Below are 21320 nucleotides of genomic sequence, written 5' to 3'. Positions count from 1 at the left end.
AGCCAAGGGATGCACAAACTGGTCTCCAAATCCTCCTCAGAAAATACTGAACCAGGTGATGTGGATCCGTATCTTACTCCTAACATAGTTGGTGCACCCACAGTGTACTGGGGTACTGGAGAATCAGGAGACAGACATCTAAGATCAGCGTCAGACACCCCGGATAGAGGGGATTCTGCTCTTTGCTCTAAATCAAACATCTGTGGAATCAAAGGAGTATGTTCTGTTTCTGCAGCCTCTGACTCCGGTGACAATGACCTGCAAGTATTAAACTCTGAATATGTCTCTGGCAAATCCTTTCTGAAGTCAGGTACAGGAGAATCAGGAGAAAGTCTTCTATATTTACTCAGAGGCTCTAAAGACTCCGGAGAAGATCTGTCTTCTATGACCATTGGGAAAGATATCTCAATGTCCTCATCAAAATCAGACAACTCTGACTCAGGTGAAGAAGACCTTGAACACATATGGGACAAAGATGACTCTGGCAGTGTTTGTGAAAAGTCAGGAATGGGTGAGTCTGGTGAAAGAGGTCTAAATTCCTCTTTGGGTGCAGCAGAACCAGGGGATGCTGCTCTGTCCTCAAAAAGCCAAGGGATGCACAAACTGGTCTCCAAATCCTCCTCAGAAAATACTGAACTAGGTGATGTGGATCCGTATCTTACTCCTAACATAGTTGGTGCACCCACAGTGTACTGGGGTACTGGAGAATCAGGAGACAGACATCTAAGATCAGCGTCAGACACCCCGGATAGAGGGGATTCTGCTCTTTGCTCTAAATCAAACATCTGTGGAATCAAAGGAGTATGTTCTGTTTCTGCAGCCTCTGACTCCGGTGACAATGACCTGCAAGCATTAAACTCTGAATATGTCTCTGGCAAATCCTTTCTGAAGTCAGGTACAGGAGAATCAGGAGAAAGTCTTTTATATTTACTCAGAGGCTCTAAGGGCTCCGGAGAATATCGGTCTTCTATGACCATTGGGAAAGATATCTCAATGTCCTCATCAAAATCAGACAACTCTGACTCAGGTGAAGAAGACCTTGAACACATATGGGACAAAGATGACTCTGGCAGTGTTTGTGAAAAGTCAGGAATGGGTGAGTCTGGTGAAAGAGGTCTAAATTCCTCTTTGGGTGCAGCAGAACCAGGGGATGCTGCTCTGTCCTCAAAAAGCCAAGGGATGCACAAACTGGTCTCCAAATCCTCCTCAGAAAATACTGAACCAGGTGATGTGGATCCGTATCTTACTCCTAACATAGTGGGTCCACTCATAATGTACTGGGGTACTGGAGAATCAGGAGACAAACATCTAAGATCAGCATCCGACACCCCGGATAGAGGAGATTCTGCTCTTTGCTCTAAATCAAACATCTGCGGAATCAAAGGAGTATGTTCTGTTTCTGCAGCCTCTGACTCCGGTGACAATGACCTGTAAGCATTAAACTCTGAATATGTCTCTGGCAAATCCTTTCTGAAGTCAGGTACAGGAGAATCAGGAGAAAGTCTTCTATATTTACTCAGAGGCTCTAAGGACTCCGGAGAAGATCGGTCTTCTATGACCATTGGGAAAGATATCTCAATGTCCTCATCAAAATCAGACAACTCTGACTCAGGTGAAGAAGACCTTGAACACATATGGGACAAAGATGACTCTGGCAGTGTTTGTGAAAAGTCAGGAATGGGTGAGTCTGGTGAAAGAGGTCTAAATTCCTCTTTGGGTGCAGCAGAACCAGGGGATGCTGCTCTGTCCTCAAAAAGCCAAGGGATGCACAAACTGGTCTCCAAATCCTCCTCAGAAAATACTGAACCAGGTGATGTGGATCCGTATCTTACTCCTAACATAGTTGGTGCACCCACAGTGTACTGGGGCACTGGAGAATCAGGAGACAGACATCTAAGATCAGCGTCAGACACCCCGGATAGAGGGGATTCTGCTCTTTCCTCAAAATCAAACATTCGTTGAATCAAAGGACTACATTCTCCTTCTGAGGCCACTGATTCAGGTGAAAATGGACTGAAAGCATTAAACTCAGTATGTGTTTCTAGCAAAGCCTGTCTGAAGTCAGGTATAGGAGAGTCAGGAGAAAGTCTTCTGTACTTACTCAGAGATACAAAGGAATCAGGAGAAGATCGACGTTCTGTGACCATTGGGAAAGATGACTCATTTTCCTCTTCAAAATCCCACAGCACTGATTCCGGTGAAGAGGATCTATAATGTGTGAATGTGTTTGGGGACTCTTGAAGTACCTGTCTAAAGTCTGGAATAGGTGAGTCGGGTGAAAGAGCTGTAAATGCATTCAGAGAGTCAGATGATTCAGAACAGGGTGATCTGATATTTGAAATGAACATTAGTGATGCAGGTGAGAAAGGCCTAAACTCTGATTCAGAATCAGGTGACATTGGTTTCTCCTCAACCTCTAGTTCTAATGAGTCCGACACATCTTTATTATCTTTAGTGTCAGGTCTATACTCTTCCACAGAGATCCCTGGCTCCTGCAAATCACATCTTGAAACACTAGATAACTTTGGGCCCGGGGATGTATATTCTGACTCAGGGTCAGGTGACATTGGCTTTCCTGTGTCTTCTGCATTTGAATAAAAAAGAACACATTCTTTTTTCATATTCTCATATTCAAACGCTTCAACTTTGCTTACCAAAGTGTCTCCTATGTAATGAGGGTCTCTTAGTTGACTTATCAGTTGGTTTGATCTTAACGTTGAATCATCGTTAGCTGACAATTTTTCTTCAATAGTGGAATCATCTGTTTCAGTTATTAGAGACCCAGGTGATAAAGGGCTGCACTCTAACGCTGGGCTCTCTTGCCTCCCGATCTTGGTTTGCATTGCTTGTTGAACATCTGCATCAGATGAATCTGTAGTTTTCAACGTCATACAATCCTCAATCTCTCCATGTGTCACAGCTGAATCATCCGGAACATACTCGATTCTTGTTCCAGCATATTCAAAAACACCCGTTTTACTGCAAAATTTCTCCCCAACATAATGAGGATCATGTATTTGAGAAATAAGCTTCCAAAGATCAGCATCATAAACAAGTCTATATACTGGTACCCTTATTGCCTTAAGTGGTAAGGTTTGAAGACTACCATCCAATGGTCTCTCTGTGGTATCCAATACTAGTGATTCAGGTGAGTCAGTTCTCTGCTCGCTAATACCTATGTCTACACTTGTTTGTGCATATTCAACATCAGAAACCAATGAGTCAGGTGAAGGCGATCGAGGAGTAATAACTGATTCTGATTCAGTCAGCCCTGCAGTAAATTCTGGTATTGGTGAGTCACAGTCAAATCCAGAAACTACTGAGTCAGGTGAGGAGGGTCTAAATTCAGAGGACAGTTGTGACAGAGACATAGTCCCATACTCCAAATGTGAACAAACTGAAACAGGTGAGGAGGATCTTGACAGTGTTGCCTGAGCAACACATTCATTTAAAGCCTGTCCAAACACAGGAATTGGTGACTCAGTTGAAAGTGGCCCGTTTTCATCGAGGGAACATGGGGAAGAGCGGCTGTCCTCTGTTAATAATAGCGGAGACACCATTTCCAGAGCAGAGGTGGTTGATTCAAGAGAGGAATATCGATCCAATCTAGCAATTACAACTGATTCTCGTAAACCAGTTCTAAAGTCAGGAACAGGTGACTCAGGCGATAGTGCCCTGTAAATGTTTACAGATGTAACTGAATCAGGAGATGCTGGTCTGTTCTCAAAAAGAAATGAAATATTTACATCAGTCTCCAGATCCAGATCTGACAATACTGACTCTGTTGAATCTGATCTGTGATAAACTTGAGAAGGTCCAGAGAGAGAAACAAAGTACTGAGGCACTGGGGAATCAGGCATTAAGGCTTCCTGACTAGCTACAGATATTCTTGAATTGGAGGAGTCTGGTCGAAGTGTATCCAGCACCAACAGGGATTGTGGTGACATGGGTCTATATTCTGCTTCAGAATCCTGAGACTGCCGTCTTTGGTAATATTCGGATGGTAAACCTTTAATTTTTGCGTCTAACTTTGACTGATAAGATTCAGTTTGTGTTTTAGCAAACTGAACCACTCCGATTTTATTCATGTAGGTATCTCCTACATACTGTGGGTCACGAATTTGAGAGATGAGCTTCCAAAGTTCTGCTTCGTATGTTAAACTGTGGACTGGCACTGAATCTTCTGTTAAGGATAAAGGTATATCCTGCTGAGGTTCAGAAACCAAAGAGACTCCAGGTAATTGCTGAACTTCTGGAACTTTAGTAGTAAATGCCAACGAGGATGCTAGATTTCTCTCAGATGCTGTTTCTAGAGACAAAACGGGTGACAGGGATCTAACAGAGCCTTGTATCTCTTCATATGTAACCAAACTCTTTGATGATTCTTCCTGATATTTTGTAACATTTTGCACAGGTTCATCAGTTTTGACTGGTTTCGTAGATTTTTTCTTTCTTCCAGGTTTTGTCATCCCAGTTACGGGATTGTTCACGTCATCCTTTGAGTATCCTGTATCACACACCTCTTGAGATTTTTCGGTTTCAATACCTGACAAAGGCTGAACTTCTGCTTTTGGTGTAAAAGTGTTTTGTTGTGACTGACTGCAATCAGATACAACTGATTTTATCTTGGAAGTTTTTGTTTCTTGTTTAATGGGAATTTCTTCAGGTTTTGACATAATAAAGGTTGAGTATCTTTCCTGAGATTTTGAATTTTCTAGTTCAACAATTGTGTTTGTCTCATACTGCTTATCAATACAAGCCTCTTCTACAACAATTTCATCATGTGTCGTTTCAAGCGTTATGTCTTTCTCAAGAGGTAGGTCAGACACAGAATATGACCCATAATCATTGACAGAACAACTTGAGTCAGGAGATAATGGCCTATTTTCAAAAAATGAAAGCAATGGTCGGGCCTCGTACTCTGTGTCTGAAAACGCAGATTCTGGCGATGATGAAGGATCAACAATAGTAACAGCATGATGCAAAGATGGTGTATATTGTGGTATGGCAGAATCTATGGACAGACAATTACTTAAGGTTTCTGGAGAGGATGCCCTAATATCTAACATTGCTGACTGAGGAGACATCGGTCTGTATTCAGGCACTGAATCTGGTGAAAGTGCTCTTTTATCAATATCAAATGCACATATAACAACCCAATCATCATCATCATCCTCAAAAACAGATTCCACTGGTGTTGGTGGTTTATTCTCTGTATCAGATAATAATGGTTCAGGTAAGTTTGATTTATGTCCAGCTGCGGAAGGGGAAGAAGCTCTATCTTCACAATTAGCAGATGCTAGAGAAATGGCGCCATATTCTACATCTGAGTATACTGATTGAGCTGAAGAGGGTCTCTCCCCTATAATTGCAATAGCTGAGTCAGGCCAGTCACGACTGAATTCAGGGACAGGTGAATCAGGTGACAGTGCTTTATATTCATTTATAGATGTCCAAGATTTTGGGGATGAGGGCCTGCCTTCAAGAGGATTTGATGAAAAAAGTGCAAATTCAAATTCCAAATCTGACGACAATGACTCAGGGGATGATGATCTATATTGACAGGTTTTAAAAGACCCTGAGACTTGAACTGTGATGCAGTCACTGGATTCAGAAGATGCAAAGAAACACGGCATTGTCTCTAAAATGGCAGACCTAGGTGACGATGCTCTGTCGTCTATATCGAAAGTTATTGATGGTGGTGGGATTGATCTCTCCCCACTATAATCACTGCATCCTGATAATTCCCTTCCAAATGGTCTTTTGTTGGAAACCATTGGTGTTAACGGCCTTTCCTCTGCTTTTGATGTTAATAGCATAAAGGTGTCTCCTTGTGAACTCAGCATTAATTGCCCCTGGGCTTCTGCAACCCTACCATTATCAGTTTCCCATGGAAAAACAGGTGGTGGTAGTGGAGACAAGGGCCTAAACGGAGGTTTATGAGAATCAGGTGCAAGAAAATGCAGCTCAATTTCCTCATCAGTCACACATTCCGGTGAAGATGATCCATCATGAGGACGTTCACTAGAGGTTTCAGATGTTGATTCTGGTAAACAGGACCTATACCTGGTAGCTTTGATATCAGGTGTAGTCTCTACAGAAACAACAACCTCATTTTCACTCTTTTCGAATGACAGTGTTTTCTCAAACCTATACTCAGCTCTTGTTATAACTGACGTTGCATTATCTTCCGAATGAACCAAAGTTGAGTCATGTGACACCTGAACGAAGCAAGCTGAGCTTAATTGTTCCTGTTTTTGAGATATTAAACTTGTGATGGTACAACTGTCATCAGAGGGAGATGCTAGTGTGTGAGTGGCAGTGTCGGTTTGATTTGTGCAAAGAAGAGACTTTTCATCGAGGTCACTTGAAATTAAAACTTGGGAATTATAAATATCAGGCAAAACTTTTGAAAAATCTAGATCAGTGTGTGTGTGTCCAGCTGCTCCATCAACTGCATCTTCCCTGACTGGGACCCGAAGTATGTCTTCTCGCGATGCATCCATAGGCACCACCGACAAATCCTTACTATTGGAACCTGTCAATTCAACATCATATCCATACAAGACTTTATAGAGTCGATGTGAAACTTCATCCATGTGTCTTGTTGCATCAGCAGAACCAGAAGAAGGCAGAACATTTTGTTGACTTGCAGGTTGTAGTGTAGAGCAAATCTTTCCAGACACCTCAACGGTTCCTTTTAGCTCAATGGACATTTCCTTGAAGTCTTGCTCAGCTAGATCGCACTCATTCAAGCTATCTCCAAAATCGATCACAGACAACAATGGACTCTCGCATACACCTGTTCGAGAAATATTGGAAGACTCTCGCCGGGGCAAAGTTGACATAAGATGATCATCGTTTTCAGAATGGGTGGTTTGTAGACACTCCAAGCTCCACTCGTCTCCCCCCTCTGCCCCTTCATATGCAGCAGCACCCTCATCATCACAGGGTTCAATAGTGAGGTGAGGGGATGGGGTAATCTGGCCACCTAACTTGGGTCCCCCTTTGTACACAGGGTCTATCACATGGGATCGGAGGTTGTATGGAGTTGTGCGGTACAATGTGAAGAAAGGACTTACTTGTTTCAAACTGCCTGTGTGTACGGTATCTGTCAATTCTTCATATACTCTTTGTGATGAGCTGTGGTAAAACAAAACAACAATTAATTTCAATTTATTCATTTTAAAGTTAAGACAAATCAGAAATAACCCTGGTAGGTAATGACTAGGGTTGGGAACTGAAACTCGGTTCTGAGGAAGAACCTATATCAATTGCCCAGTACTGGGTATCCAAAGAAAAACTAATTATTTGGGTTCTGCTTATCGGTTCCTTAACATGTACATTGGAGCTCTCTCTGGACGTGCTGCGCAAAGCAACACATTTTGTTTTGAAAGGATTAATAAGAGTTGAGATCCCCGACTCACTCCCCCGGGGCTGTGAGACAGATTGGGAGGAGCAAAGGGAAGTCAGTTTACTGTTTGTGAAGCAGGGTATAGAAAGTAGATTTTTAAATGAAATTATGATTTCTATACTTGTACAAACAGTGAAGCAAATGGGCACCTGTCAGATATATTGCAAGACATGTGTTGGACACATATGGTTAGACACTGTGTCACACAGGCAGGTTGCAGTGTCACATCAGAGGAGACCGGGGGAATGATAAAATCTCAAATTTTCATAAAAATGTCAATAAAATCCAGACAATGCCAAAGCCCTAATAATGATTAGATTAATTAACAGGTCACATGAATTCATGTTGTTAGGTAACTTACTATGATTTCTCCATCTCTTTTTGTAGTTTTTCTTTATGGGCCTTTTTTTCGTGTAGTGATGACAAACTGGAGGACAGGTCCTCTGCTGTCACCATTGGTACCTCTTGTCCCGAGCCTGGACTCCTACGTGAAGCCTCTGTACGCCTGCCGGGCCTGGGGCTGTCAATGTCCTCATGAAGGGCAGAGAAACCTGAAAAAGGAAATCAATAAGAACTTTTTACATAGATATATCAACTAATCATTATTCTGCTTCAAATTGACATTGACTTGTGCACCTTCACTATGATCCAATGCTATGGTCCGCTCTATTTCTGCATAGGTATGTGATGATGTGTCGTCCTCAGTGGACTTGAGTATCTTGGTTTCGATGAGGTGAACAATGTCCATTCGATTGATCTTAGTCAATCTTTTGATCAGTGTTGTTTCTGTTAAAACAAAAAACTAAGTTAAAAAGTTCCACCTTCAAATTTGAAAAAGTATATTTTCTCCAAATGAAATGAGAGATTCTACTTCACTTGTGTTTCAGAGCAATAATTATGAAAACTATGTTCCCTACTTATTTCTAACCTGTGGAATGTTGTCCTTCCCTTTCTGCCCAGAGTTCCAAAAGGGCATGGCTTTGATCTTGCAGTGAGTTAGGGTTTTCAACTCTAATCAGGTTGATCCTCTCCTCACTGAAGTCCAGTTCCCGAGCCAATTCTGTTGAGAAATATACAAATGTTTAATGATTAAGATGGTAAAAAGATACATTTAAAAGATTACAACTATTTTAATTGAAAGCCGACCAACATTGTACTAATAATGTTTATTTAATGTAAGTTGGATGTCTTTGCTACTAAGGTGTGACTCACCAGTCCAGCTGAAGCCCAGGTGGTCGGCTATAATGGCCAACCGTTGCTCTTTTCTCTCTTCTTCATCCTGTGGATCTACTGTAAACACCACTGCAAGTTATACCAAATGAACATTTACAAATAGTATCTTCATTGGCTTTCCTGTTTTTGTTATACTAACAGTTTGGTTAATTCATTAGGACATATTAAAGTGTGGTGTGCCAAGAACAACTACACAAAAAGCCAAAATACCTTGTAGTGACACTATGATTAAGAAAAATACATTAACCATTAGAACATTTATTGTATTTCATTTTTGTACATAAGTATATAATCTTTAATGTTTCATAGTTTTCTAGCCACTAAGTTGTTTTCACAAGTTCCAAAAAGCCTTTAAGTCAATCTTGAGATATTCAGCACACATAGAGGGGAAGAGAAACATCATTTCCAACACAAACACAGTTCAAACAACACAGCCACATGACTTCTTCAACTACAATAGGACTGAACTACAAGACACAGAGAGGCAGCACCTTAGCAGCTACAATTCACTAGTGACGCACAAAAGATAGAGAATAGCCCCTTAAGCTCGGGGGATACCTTGACTTTGGACTTTATCATCTGGGATTCGCTGCATCTGTGTCTCAGAAGGGTCATCCCACAGTGGTCTAATGGGAAAGACGTCTCCTGAGGGAGGGAACTGCATCTCAGGGAAAGTATCTCTCTCTATGAGTGATGGATCAATGAGACTGCTCTCATCATCTGAGTTGGCAGCTGCAGCCTCTTGTTCTTTCTCTGTCTCTGCCTGTGTCAACCTTGCCACCAGTTTGGCTGCCTCATCGCTTATCTCCTCAGAGAAATCAATGGACTGTTTTTGTTGCTCACTTTTCTCTTTCATGGTTGTTGATGAATGAGTTGATTGACCACTTTTGCCTCGGACTGGCAATCTGGACTGGAAACCTTTAGATTTAGCTAAATCAGCACTCAATGGGCGACCTTGTTCTTTCTTGGCAGATGGTGTGGTAGACTCCGCCTCACAGAAGCTCTTGGCTTTGAAAGATGGTGTCTTGGTTTTGATGTCCAAAGAGGGACCTGCATCTGTCTCAGATTTTCTCCTTGAATCCTTTTTTACAGGGACCTTAAGCTTTTTATCTTGGGTAGATAGAGCAGTTTTGGCAGGAGAATCAGGCTTGGGAGTGCTAGACTTAATGGGAATTCTAGATTTAGGTTCAGAAATGAAGGAGGCCTCTTTATTAAGAGTGGTAGAAGAGGAGGTTGCTTGAGGTGGAGAGGGAATTGTGGATTTACCCCGACCTTGAGAAGTAGACTTAGATGGTGTTTTGACTGGAATCTTTTTAACACCACAGGAAGCAATTTGTTTGGTTTTGTCTGTTGGAGTGGGTGCTTCTATCACTGACTGTGGTTCTTCTGGAGAGGAATCAGAAGACTCTTCGCCCTGCTCAGAGTAAACTGATCTAGTGACTGTTGTTTCTGCTGTCTGTACAGTTGTTATCATTTGGTCAGTGGACTGTTTTTCTAAATCTAAGTATCCTTCATTCACATTTTTGTCTGTTTTAGTCTCTAGACCTTCAGGTGATGTCTGATCTTTCTTTGCAGTTTTGGATGAAGCAGAAAGGCTCATTTCAGGGATTTTAGATTTGGTGGGATCAGCTTTAGAGGCTGGCTGATCACCCTCAGGTGGGGACTGAAGCTGAGAATCAGTTTCCTCTTTTGATGTCTTAGTCTCTTCACTCTTAACCTCTATTGTTAGATTGAGGCCAACTTCATCTTCTGTTGCTGATCTCATACTTTCTTGCCTGGCCTCTTCTACGAGAGGCTCATCTAAAGGCTGATCACCTATCTGGAAAAAGGCAAAACCACCTCCTTCTTCCTCATAGCTCCTCTTCGTCATGTCAATAGCGCCACTTCGGGTCATTTCAAAAAGCTTCCCTTCTTGAAAAAGAAAAGGGTTTGGCTCACTGGTAGGAGTGCTCTCTTCTGTTGGTGTCCTACCAGGTGTTGTGTCTGGAGTTGCTTGCAGAGACTGGCGGTCCACAACCAGATTCAGTATTTTCTGTTCCTCCTCCTTGACGCGAGCTGCAAAGGTATCATCATCCTCCCGCATGGCAGACCATGAGTCCGTTTCTACCCTTGCAGTGACACCTTTTGACTCAGTTCTGGGAGGTTCTAGTGTTTCATCATCCTCTGTGTCATCATATACACAGACCTCCTGTATAAACATGTCCTTTGCTTCACCTGAGGCACCAGCCTCTGGCACTCCTGGTTGCTCTTTTTGATCTCCTTTCACTTCATCTGTTACATTTTTGACATGTTTTATCGTACCAGTCTGTGGCTGAGAAACCCCTAACTCTTGACCAAGCTTATCATCTTCGCTGTTGTCTTTTGACTTCCTTAAGCACTCTTCCTTTTGCTCATCAGTCCTGTTTTCAACATGTGGTGTGGCAGAGCCCTTTTTGGAAATACTGTCTTTATCAACTTTTGCAGACGGTGAAACTATTTGTTCCTGTGCAGTTTCCAGTTTTATTCCTGAGTGATGCTGGTCTGAGACAGAGTGAGGTCCCTCTGAAATGACAGTGGCTGTTGTTCTTGTTTTCATGACCTCTTTGTTGTGGGATCCATCATGCAAACCTGCTGAAAAAGGAGAGGGAGGTTGTACTTTAATATGGGGATCAGCAAAAATAGCTAACTTTGAATCTTCTGCGGGTTTTTCAAACCCACATTCACTTTGCGAAAGCTTCTCACTTGTGTGTTCTATTGTTTCATAGCTGTCATCCCCTGTTTTGGCACATGCTGAGGAAACCAAATCTTTTCTAGAGTTCATTTTGCTCCTTGCGTCCTGTTCCATTTCATCAAATGTTTTTATTTTGGCTGCCATCTTAAACATCTCATCCTCTGGGGTGATTTTTCTCATAGGTTCATAGCTTTCTGATGTATCCTCTTCTTCTGGGTCTTCAGGGATGACAGCAGATTTGGATAGAACAGAGAGGAATGTATGTTCAGGGGGTTTGGGGTTTACCTCATAACTTACCTCTTCAGAACTAGGAGTATCAGGGGAGAGGGGACTCTTACCAGAACTTGTCATCTGAGATGTCTGCTCACAACATTCATCGTCAGCACTAGCCTCTTGGTCTCGAAGCAGCCTACCACACAAAGCATCTTGGGGGAATTCTGTAGCTTTGGAGGGACCTGGATGTCTAGAAGAGTTACTAGGCAGACCTAGAGATGATGGGAAAGATGGGTGGCTTTTTTGCTCTACAGGGCTACTCTCTAAAGAGTCATGAGGGGGTGACTCCTTGGTCGGGCTAGGCTCAATAGAATCTGGGGACTTATGGGAGGAGTTTTCTTCCATGAGAGGACTACCATCTAGAGAGTCTCTGTGGCTTATTGATAAGGAGTCATCGGCAAATGGACTAAGAGTATCTGAGTCTTGTTTTAAAGGCAACTCTAAGCTGTCATGACGCTGTGAAGAGGATCTAGAGGCTGGATAACCAACTAAAGGTAATGTTAGCTGATGATCAGGGCTCTCGTCATCACTAAGAAACGTTTCTAAAGTCTCTGAAATTCTCTTTGTACGTTTTTGAGGGTTAGGTGGCTTAGAATCACTGCTTTTAACAGAAAAGGACTCACTTTTAGCGTGATCATCTGCAGCATCTTTGGAAGCAACAGGGAGAGTCAATTCTGTAGACAGTTGGTCACCAGTGGTCTCTACTCCAGAGTTGCCAGGCTTCTCTGTGTCTTTGCTTTCTTTTTTGAATGCTGTAGCAGTTACTGCTGAAGATGTAGAGGTCTGCTGTCCAATTTTGGGAGAAAGACTATCTGGGCTAGTGTCTGGAGTGGCAAGACCCTCATGTTTCAAACTGTCCTCAGAGCTCAGATGAGGGGTTCCATCTCCAGAACTGGCACTTAGTGAGTCTGCCACAGCCTCACGTTTTGAGCTGTCAGAGCTATCATCAAGGCCACAATTTCTAAAGTCTGTGGTTTCAGTTAGATCTGAATGAACGTCAGCAACTGACTTATGTTTCATCTCTTTGTCTTGCTGAGGGGTCTGTTTCTTGCGAGGTTTGGAATCCAAAGATAATTCTCGTTCTTGAGAGACACATGAACTTATTGCTTTGGTCATGGATTTTGACTGGATGGTATCTGATTTGGTGGATTTCTCTGATCTTGACATTGTGGATGTTTTGAGCTCAAATAGCCCAGACTTTGTCTTTGAGGGGTCCTGCCCTGTTTGGAATGCTTGCATCAGCTCTTTGACTGACATTGTCTCCTCAAGTTTTTCAGACTCAGTTTTGGGGGATTTAGGGGGGCCCTGTTTCAATTTAGGGCTTTCTTTGGCTTTTGGAGAAGGCTTGCGCGCAACAGGCAATTGTGAAGACTTGCTCCCAGTGACCTTTTTACCCTTTTGCTCTGCTTCTACTTTCTTTTGTAAGGCTTTGACCTTATCCTTTATTGACCCAATGGGTGTTTCTTCAATCACTGGAGAGACAGGTGATGCTGGGGCAGGAGCTGTAGGCACACTTAGAAGAGCACCTGCCTCTGTGGATTCCTCTGCCTGCCCCTGATCTTTTCCCTTCCTCCTGACTGGCTTCTTAACATCGCCAGCAGCTGTTTTGTCCTGACTTTTGGTTGGAGTAGTTGGTTTAGCACTTTTGCTTGGGACAACTTCAGTGAATTTTTCTTGGACAGCTGGCTCTTTTTTGACTTTTAGTTTGGAGCCCACTGATCCATCCAGGAGGTATTCTTTAAGGTCACCACTGTCCTTTATTGCTTTTGGTCTGGGAGCCCCTCGGTTGGCTCTACTTTCACGTAAGATAGGCTCTTGAGTTTCCAAGGCTGCCATCTTCATGGCCTCCTTTATCTCACTCTCTGATAGGAGAACCCACTCCTCTGACATTCTAGTTGCTTTTGCTGTCTCTTCAGCTGCCTCACCCTTATAGGTTCCACTCCTGAGTATCTCACTGACTTTCTCTAGGTCCTCTTTGACTTTCTCTAAGTCCTTCTCCATTATTTCTAATGGCTCTCCGGAAACATCCTCAGTCCCTTTCTCTGCACCACACCTTCCTAAGGAAGGGGATTTCTCTGTGGTGTCTGCAGTCAAGATGGCAGTCATTTTGATCAAATCTTGTTTCATCTCTGACACGTCGGATAGAAGGTCTGGTTCTCGAATCAGCTCTGATTTCAGGGCTGATGTCGGCGTCTCTTCATCTTCCATATGGAAGAAGAACAAGTAAGGAGTAAAGAAATAAAAATTCAAATGAAAGGGGACAGACATCGGAGAATGTGGTCAGGACAGGATTGGAACAGGGATCATAGGACAACAAATTCACAAATGATTCTACATCAGGGCATAAGAGGAATTTGGCTTATACTTGAATATGTCTCTGGGGAATTGTGGTAAAGCAAAGGCTAAATAAGGATATGATCAGGAAATAACTTGCTTATACACTTAACACATTCACACACGCACGCACGTACACGTACACGTACACACACACACACACACACACACACACACACACACACACACACACACACACACACACGACAAATCAATAGTAAACAACTCAAAGATACTATGAGAGAAACCAGGTAAACCAAGAAACCAATTATTACAATGGAAAAAAAGCACAGCAAATGAAACAAAGAAACACAAAGGACATCTCAAGATTGCTTGGATGCATGACAGGTGTCAATGTAATAACAGGCAAAATGGCTTGAAAACAACTTAAATGGCTGGGTAGTGTCTTAAAAAAAGAGAGCAAGTGATACACAATATGATGATTCGCCTTGATTTTCATTCTAGAAAAATAATAATATAACAGATCATTTACTTTCACAGAAATTAAAGAGAAAAAATGATCTGTGGTATACTGGTAAGAGGCATCTTGGAGGATGGGGTACTTAAATTCCATTTGCCCTTCTCTCAGCCTTATGTTTAACTAAATATTTCAAATATACCTTAATAAAAACTGAAAAAAAAGAGAAAAAAAGCGTGATATTGTGTTATGCTGTAACATAAAAAAAATCAGCTCAGCCACAACAGAAGACATTAACATTCAATATCAAGAATTATACTACATGTAATATTACAGCCATACAAGCACACACACATACACAGTTATGTAAGGCAAGTTATTTCCAGGCAAAGCAAATGGAAGGGATGCTGGAAAGGTCTTGGTGAAGGGTGAATGGAGTGAGTGGAAATGTAACTGTATTAATGAAATCTGCAATTAGAGAATATTAGTTGTTCATGTTCAAAAGCTGCTTATTAGTATGTCTGGATTCAGTAATGTGGTGAGTTCTTGTTCCATATACACGACTACTGCTACTGTACAACATACAGTATTAGTATCATACACATTTTCCTGAAAACGTATATATGAACATTTAATCAGTAACATATCATCCATGTATATTCAGTAAGTTTTATGAATAATATGGGCTATCTCTAATGATTTTTTATGAAATGCTTTTCAGAGTATTGTTTTTTCATGTTTCTGTTTGAGTCATTTTCTCATTACTAGATGAACAATGGTAGGAAAGTAGAAGGGGGAGGATTCAGGGTGGGTCAGGAGGTGAACTACTTTTTACTTTATCATTACGCTACAGGACTACAACTGGAGCAATACTATTATTCCAGCCCCTAATCTCACTAGCATGGAGTTTCCGAGTTGCGTGAGCAACTAATGTTTGGAATTTGCATAGCCAGAAGTGCTAGTCCAACGCTGGGACGCAGGCTGCAGTGGGACAAAGACATTACTAGGATGGGGAACGCCGTATCAGCAGCTGAAGTCCAGTGACATTGCATCTCCTCTTCCATTTTGTACAAGATTCTCTTATTCCCTTCTTGCTGCCAGATGGTGACAAACTGCAACAGATTGGAAGTCATATTTCCCACAAGCAGTGGTGGATACAACTATTGGTGGAAGTCTCATTGATCCGCTCAGTGCAGAGTCTAGGTTAAATGCCATTAAAAGCTGTATTTTAATGTCACTTTAAAATGACTAAATTAAGAGTACAATTTCGATAAATACACATACCAAACGTTTTTTTGTGATTTTTGGGAGAGGTCTGATTCTATACTGTACCATAGAAAGTTGATTGTTCTTTGTTCTTCTGGCTCTTGTAATCTGAGCAGGTAAAAGCTCCATAATGCCAAAACCCAGTGAAATTGTGCTGCCTGATGTAACAATAACAACCCCACTCCAACTGTTTGTTTAGACAAACACAAATGGCCTCATGACTGCATTAGTCAGCACAGAATCAGAGGCCATTGTCAAATAAACATCACCACAGAATGAATGCGTTTAAATGTCATGTACATACTTAGACGGTAGAGTTTAACTCTTCCTTCAAATATCCAATCTCAAATTGTGAAGGGGAATGAGTTCAATTAAAAACAAAAAGGCAGGTGTGAAATCGTAAAGAAAGGAATGTAAAAAATGAAGTTAAGCCTTAAGACAAACATGACATTGACATGGGAGGTTTGTGTGACAGGACAAAAAATACATGAAGCTTAAAAGGCTTTGAAAAGATGTAAATGGTCTATGAATAATCTAAGGGCTCTGCTGGGGGGTGTCAGTGTATCAAACTGGATATTCCTCTGAACACATGTTAAACTACATTTGACTAATCATCCATACAATATCAGCTTTACTGTCATATTAGTGTCGTTAATAAGGACATGCAGTATTATTATAGAGAGCAAATATTTGAGTAGTAGTTATAGAGGAAAATAAAATGTTAAATATGTCTTACATTTCTCAAGCGTTCTGTTGGTCTGAAAAACAACATGGAAAACAGATCACAGTTAGTTTTATGTGGCAAATATTTTAAAAGTACTACTAGCATTATGACTGCTACTTCAGGAAAAGAACAAATTATAGACATAACAGCAACAATCAGCTATGCTACTGACAATTCACTACTGCAATTAACAACATATATCAAAAATGTACTTCTATACTATTAAAAAATGACAAGACAGTGGACAGGGTAGATCAGCAGAGCTAGTTAGTAGAAGAGGAGGGGGAGCAGTGGCTGCGTTTACCTCTTCCTCTTGCTCTTGATCTGAATCGGAATCCTTTGGGAGCAAGAAGCAGCGAGAAGCAGAAAGATGTGCAGATAGAAACAGCAATATTAAAGGAAGAAAAAGACAAGAGGCAGTGTATGGTTAACATAGCGATGAAGACAACCAGCTGGTGCGATTTCAAGTAAAGCCAGAGTGGTCTTAAAAGCTGCATGACACAAATATTCAAGATGTAAAACAAATAACCTTGTTAGCTTGAATCAGATTATCATTTGTGAGATGTGCGCTTTAGCATGGCGTGTTACTGGTTTGGGTAAGTGAATCCTGGGACTTTAAGATAAATACATGTAGTTTTCTTCAAATCTGATCAAAGGACACCAACCTTTAATCCTGGATAGAGAGTTAAAATGTTTACTACTTGGGATGTCAGTCATTGATATGTATAAAAACATACAATTAAATAAGATCATATTTTGCGTAATTTTTTCCAATGGTGTAATAATTCACAAGTGGAAGATTAGCATATATTACAGTGTCAAGGAGAAAAGAGGGTCAAGATTGCAGTATGGCCCTGCTTACAAATAACAATTTATATAAACAATGTTGTCATTAAATATGAAATACACAATCTTAAGCATCTTTTGTTGAGTCAACCCCAGACTTACCTTGCAGTATGATGGAAGGGTGATGTTGAGGTGGCATATGGCATTTTGGGTGAGTGCCCTGTAGTTCCTGGGTTCTTTCATAAAGGACAGACGTCCACAGGGCTCCTGAGTGTTGTCTCTGATCTGCAAAACCCAGAGCATCAGCATTAGTCACTGCTATTACAATAATTCGGAATAATCAATTATTGTTCATACAAGCAACAACAAAAAGTTAGTGGTTTCTTTGTTTCAAGTTAAGTAAAGTGCTTACTTTGATAAAGAGTGCTAGTCTGTTCTCCTTAAAGGCATAGAAGCTAAAGAGATGGTGCTGGCCACTTTTGGTGAGTGGAACAAGGTTTCCAAAGCAGTCTGCATAGATAGGTTTGCCTTCCAGGACCTGTCAAATATAACAACACACAGATAAGAAGGAGGACTAAATAACAACATACATCCAACAAGAGAATCAATTCCGTTTTGTTTTAACCACACGTGCTAACTATTTATCAGAAGCCCTAGCCTTGACCTTTGTACATAACTTTCAAAGGAAAATAGACCCTTTTATATATTGGAAGATTTGACCTTTTTTATGATGAAGCAAACATATTTGCGAAATGTCCTTGGTGTTCTTGTGACTTAAACTGGCCCATCTTTGTCTGCAAATAACCAAACCTGCAGACTAGGGTGCATCATTTATGGTAATCCAATCGTGTTTTGAGAAGGTTATTCATGATTTCATATCAACAATGTATTGTATTTCAGTTTACTGTACTCAGGGCTATGAGAGGGCACAATAGTACATCTGTAGCTTGTACAACATGCCGATGGTAGGCTTTAAATGCAAAGTGAGTTACACTTCCAATCCTCTGCGGTCAGTGAAACATTCCTTCTCACCTCAACATCTCGGCTGCGTGCCACCTCGATGAAGTTCTCCTGCTGCTCCAGAGTTTTGTCAATCTTGTCATCTGTCATGCAGAAGCACCGCAGTCGGGCTTCAATGGGATCATGCGTCTTTGCAAAGATGACAAACTTGGCCATGTACGGTACACAAATGATCTCTCGGTACACCTGAGTGGAGAAATTAACAGATTCCTGCACTTGCCGACAGTCTATCAGCCAGAATCTAGAAAGCAGAATGGGATTGGGAAAAACAGCAAAGTTAGGTCTATGTTAGCATCAGAGCCAGTTTAAATCACTGATACATTTGTTGTGATTCAACAGATATTATCTTTCTGTTACCTTGCAGACACATTGGTGGTGAAGGAGACACAGTCATTGATGAATGTTAGCGGAGTAGTTCCTGTTATGTCCTCCCATTGAGCAGGCGTCGTTCCACCTGCACATGGACACAGGCATAACATAGACATATTAGAATGCGAGCGTGTGCGAAGTTGGTCTATTCACAGTTACAGTATGTGTGTGTATCTGCATGTGTTCACCAACCTGTGATACTACAGAGCAGCCGTAAAGTGGGGGTGTCCCCTCCAAAGCCATTGAGAACCATGTCAGAGTTGTTCTTGGGAACAGGGATGGTCATGGTTATGGGTTTATGGAACTTTCTCCTGCGAGGCTCCAGGGTGACGATGGGGCTGAAGGTGGCCTTGTTTCCCAGGATCTTCTTCACTACATCCACATTGACTGGCTGGGCCTGGGAGGGTGGACAAGAGTAATCAACACCTTATTTGTTGTTGCAAATAAATCCTACACAGGGGTGATTCCTAAAATAAGGCCAGGCACTGAGGATAATCTCCTTAAAGAAGGGTTGCTGAAATAAAACAGCCATGTAATCACATGTTCAGGCATTGGCAGAGATGTCCATGGTATTGATTTGCCTGAAAGTGCAGTTCTTTTAGCAGGAAATAGTTTAAACCTTCTCCATCTTGACAAACAAAAATATTTTAATGGAGCCCAGATGCAATGATATTTTGTACAGATATCCCAGTCTTGAAATAATGAATTTTAGCTATTTTGCTGAATTTGTTGATCTTCTGACAACTAGGTGAATTCACTTGTAGCCCAGGTGTTATCCCAGAATGAATACATTTAATATGGGCACCAGAAATGATATGCTTAAACACCCAGAAACAGAGGGATAGCCCGGTGACCTAGCTACTGAAGTTTACAAAGGAACAATTATAATCAACAAATTCACTTTCAACATAAAATGTCTGTATTTTTAACCCCAAATAATAATCCCGTACAGTCTGTAGGAGTGTGTTTACTTTTCCCCCTGTCCTGCTACACACTTATCTACCGTAGTATCAACAAGACAGAGTCATTCATTGTTTCCAGACAGCCATGTCTTTCAATGTTTGTGATCTCTTGGTTACTCATCTGGCTGGAACAACACAGATTTGATTTAGATTGAATTCTCTTAGATTATCTGACTAATAGAGGCAGTTATGTTGCCCTGGGTTTTGGTCACAACAACAGGGATCCTTTGACTTTCATCTAGCACCATCCACTGGTTCATCTTTTTTATTTTTGAAGTTCTGATGGATTGACATCTGAACATGTATGCACTGCTATGATAAGACACATGGAAACAAAGCCACATCTCCAACATATATCCTAGGGGTGTATGGACTATGCCACTGCTTTTCTTGATTACCTGCAGTCCAACCCTGATCCTCTTGGTGAGGGCCCCCTCAGGAAACACTGCCTGTACTTGTGGCACAACAGTGCTGCTGAGGACTCCTCCTTCAGGACCAATCAGGTTGCTATCTTGCTTTATACGTGAAACCACTGCAAAGTATTGTGGGAAATCTCTAGTGATGATTCGGCAAAGGCGCTTCTTCTCCAGTTCCTCCGGTGTGTCGAGCTCTGGAGGAGAATGGCAGAGAGGGACATGTGTCAGGAACAATGATGTGGTAATATGGGATAACATTTTAAATTCCCAGAGTCATGGTGTGGTCTACTGGCACACCCTCAGAGACTGACCCTCGTCCATGCCGTTAAGTATTTGGTTGAGTTCCTCTTGGGTGTGTTCACAGTGATGCTCCTTCCAGCTCTCTCCTGTCTCACTCCTCAGAATCACCAGCTCCCTCTCTTTCCCCCGCAGGGCAGCAAAGTGGGGGATCTCCACAATCACAGGCCTGGAGGGGGGAGCAACACATAAGTGCCTCCGATCATGTGTGTGTGTGTGTGTGTGTGTGTGTGTGTGTGTGTGTGTGTGTGTGTGTGTGTGTGTGTGTGTGTGTGTGTGTGTGTGTGTGTGTGTGTGTGTGTGTGTGTGTGTGTGTGTGTGTGTGGGTGTGTGTGTGTGTGTGTGTGTGTGTGTGTGTGTGTGTGTGTGTGTGTGTGTGTGTGGTAGGATTGCCATAAGATGTATATTAGTCTTTCGTGTCTATTTGTGTCAACAGTACATTTTGTTATATTTTTTGGGTAATTCGTTAGTGTTGTTTATACTTCCTTCAGTACTACACCCATCATTTATTGATGTAAATAGTTCTATAAAGTGTGGATATAAAATAGGTCTGGCATCTTAAACTTGGACTTCCATCACAGGTGTCAGATCAACGTAGTCAGGTGTATGATGTTATCTACCTGATTGATAAAGCAAATGCTGGGTATCAACTATTTCTGTCTGACTTCAGGAATGCAAAGTACTCTGTTTGCAAGCGTCATCCCAGGTGGTGACACTTGTTGAGTTTACCTTGTATAATTGATATAATTGTTAGGCTGGTTAGCATCTGGACAACTTTCCAGACTTTTACCACTGCTTATCTTGGTTGCTAACTATCTTATTGTACTGTAATCACTATTGTGAATATGTGTCAATATACCCACCGGGTCACATGTTTACAGTTACCCTTCTTATAATAAAATGTCTTGTAGGTACACTATATTTAATGTTAAAGTGTTGATATATCACGTGAATACTTACCTGATATGCTAAATCACAACAAGCTAGCTACAACACATATCATAAGGAGGCATGCTACATGTACATTGAACATGGGACACACACAGCTATAAAGCTTGACTGATGATATTTGTACATGGTATTTTGAGGGTTCTTTGA

At 41.5% G+C, this 21320-nt stretch overlaps 1 protein-coding gene across 1 annotated transcript in view; it reads right to left on the bottom strand.

The window, feature by feature from the left end:
* Positions 1 to 21320, bottom strand: part of LOC307032072 (ankyrin-2-like) — an 80392-nt gene that overhangs the window by 12726 nt on the left and 46346 nt on the right. Inside the window, exons 30-45 of the mRNA XM_079669786.1 lie at positions 20237 to 20391; positions 19908 to 20119; positions 18740 to 18944; positions 18536 to 18632; positions 18191 to 18419; positions 17571 to 17696; positions 17321 to 17443; positions 16677 to 16709; positions 16385 to 16406; positions 11369 to 13831; positions 9206 to 11257; positions 8627 to 8704; positions 8343 to 8474; positions 8051 to 8200; positions 7776 to 7965; positions 7083 to 7143 (exon numbers count right to left, since the gene is read on the bottom strand). Coding sequence (XP_079525912.1) covers positions 7083 to 7143; positions 7776 to 7965; positions 8051 to 8200; positions 8343 to 8474; positions 8627 to 8704; positions 9206 to 11257; positions 11369 to 13831; positions 16385 to 16406; positions 16677 to 16709; positions 17321 to 17443; positions 17571 to 17696; positions 18191 to 18419; positions 18536 to 18632; positions 18740 to 18944; positions 19908 to 20119; positions 20237 to 20391 — 6328 coding nt within the window. The remainder of the gene's footprint in view (positions 1 to 7082; positions 7144 to 7775; positions 7966 to 8050; positions 8201 to 8342; positions 8475 to 8626; positions 8705 to 9205; positions 11258 to 11368; positions 13832 to 16384; positions 16407 to 16676; positions 16710 to 17320; positions 17444 to 17570; positions 17697 to 18190; positions 18420 to 18535; positions 18633 to 18739; positions 18945 to 19907; positions 20120 to 20236; positions 20392 to 21320) is intronic.

The sequence above is a fragment of the Notothenia rossii genome, assembly GCF_949606895.1.
Source record: "Notothenia rossii genome assembly, chromosome: 3".
NCBI lineage: Eukaryota > Metazoa > Chordata > Actinopteri > Perciformes > Nototheniidae > Notothenia > Notothenia rossii.
Note: the sequence above shows the minus strand (reverse complement) of the source record. Positions and strands in the feature narration are given on the sequence as shown.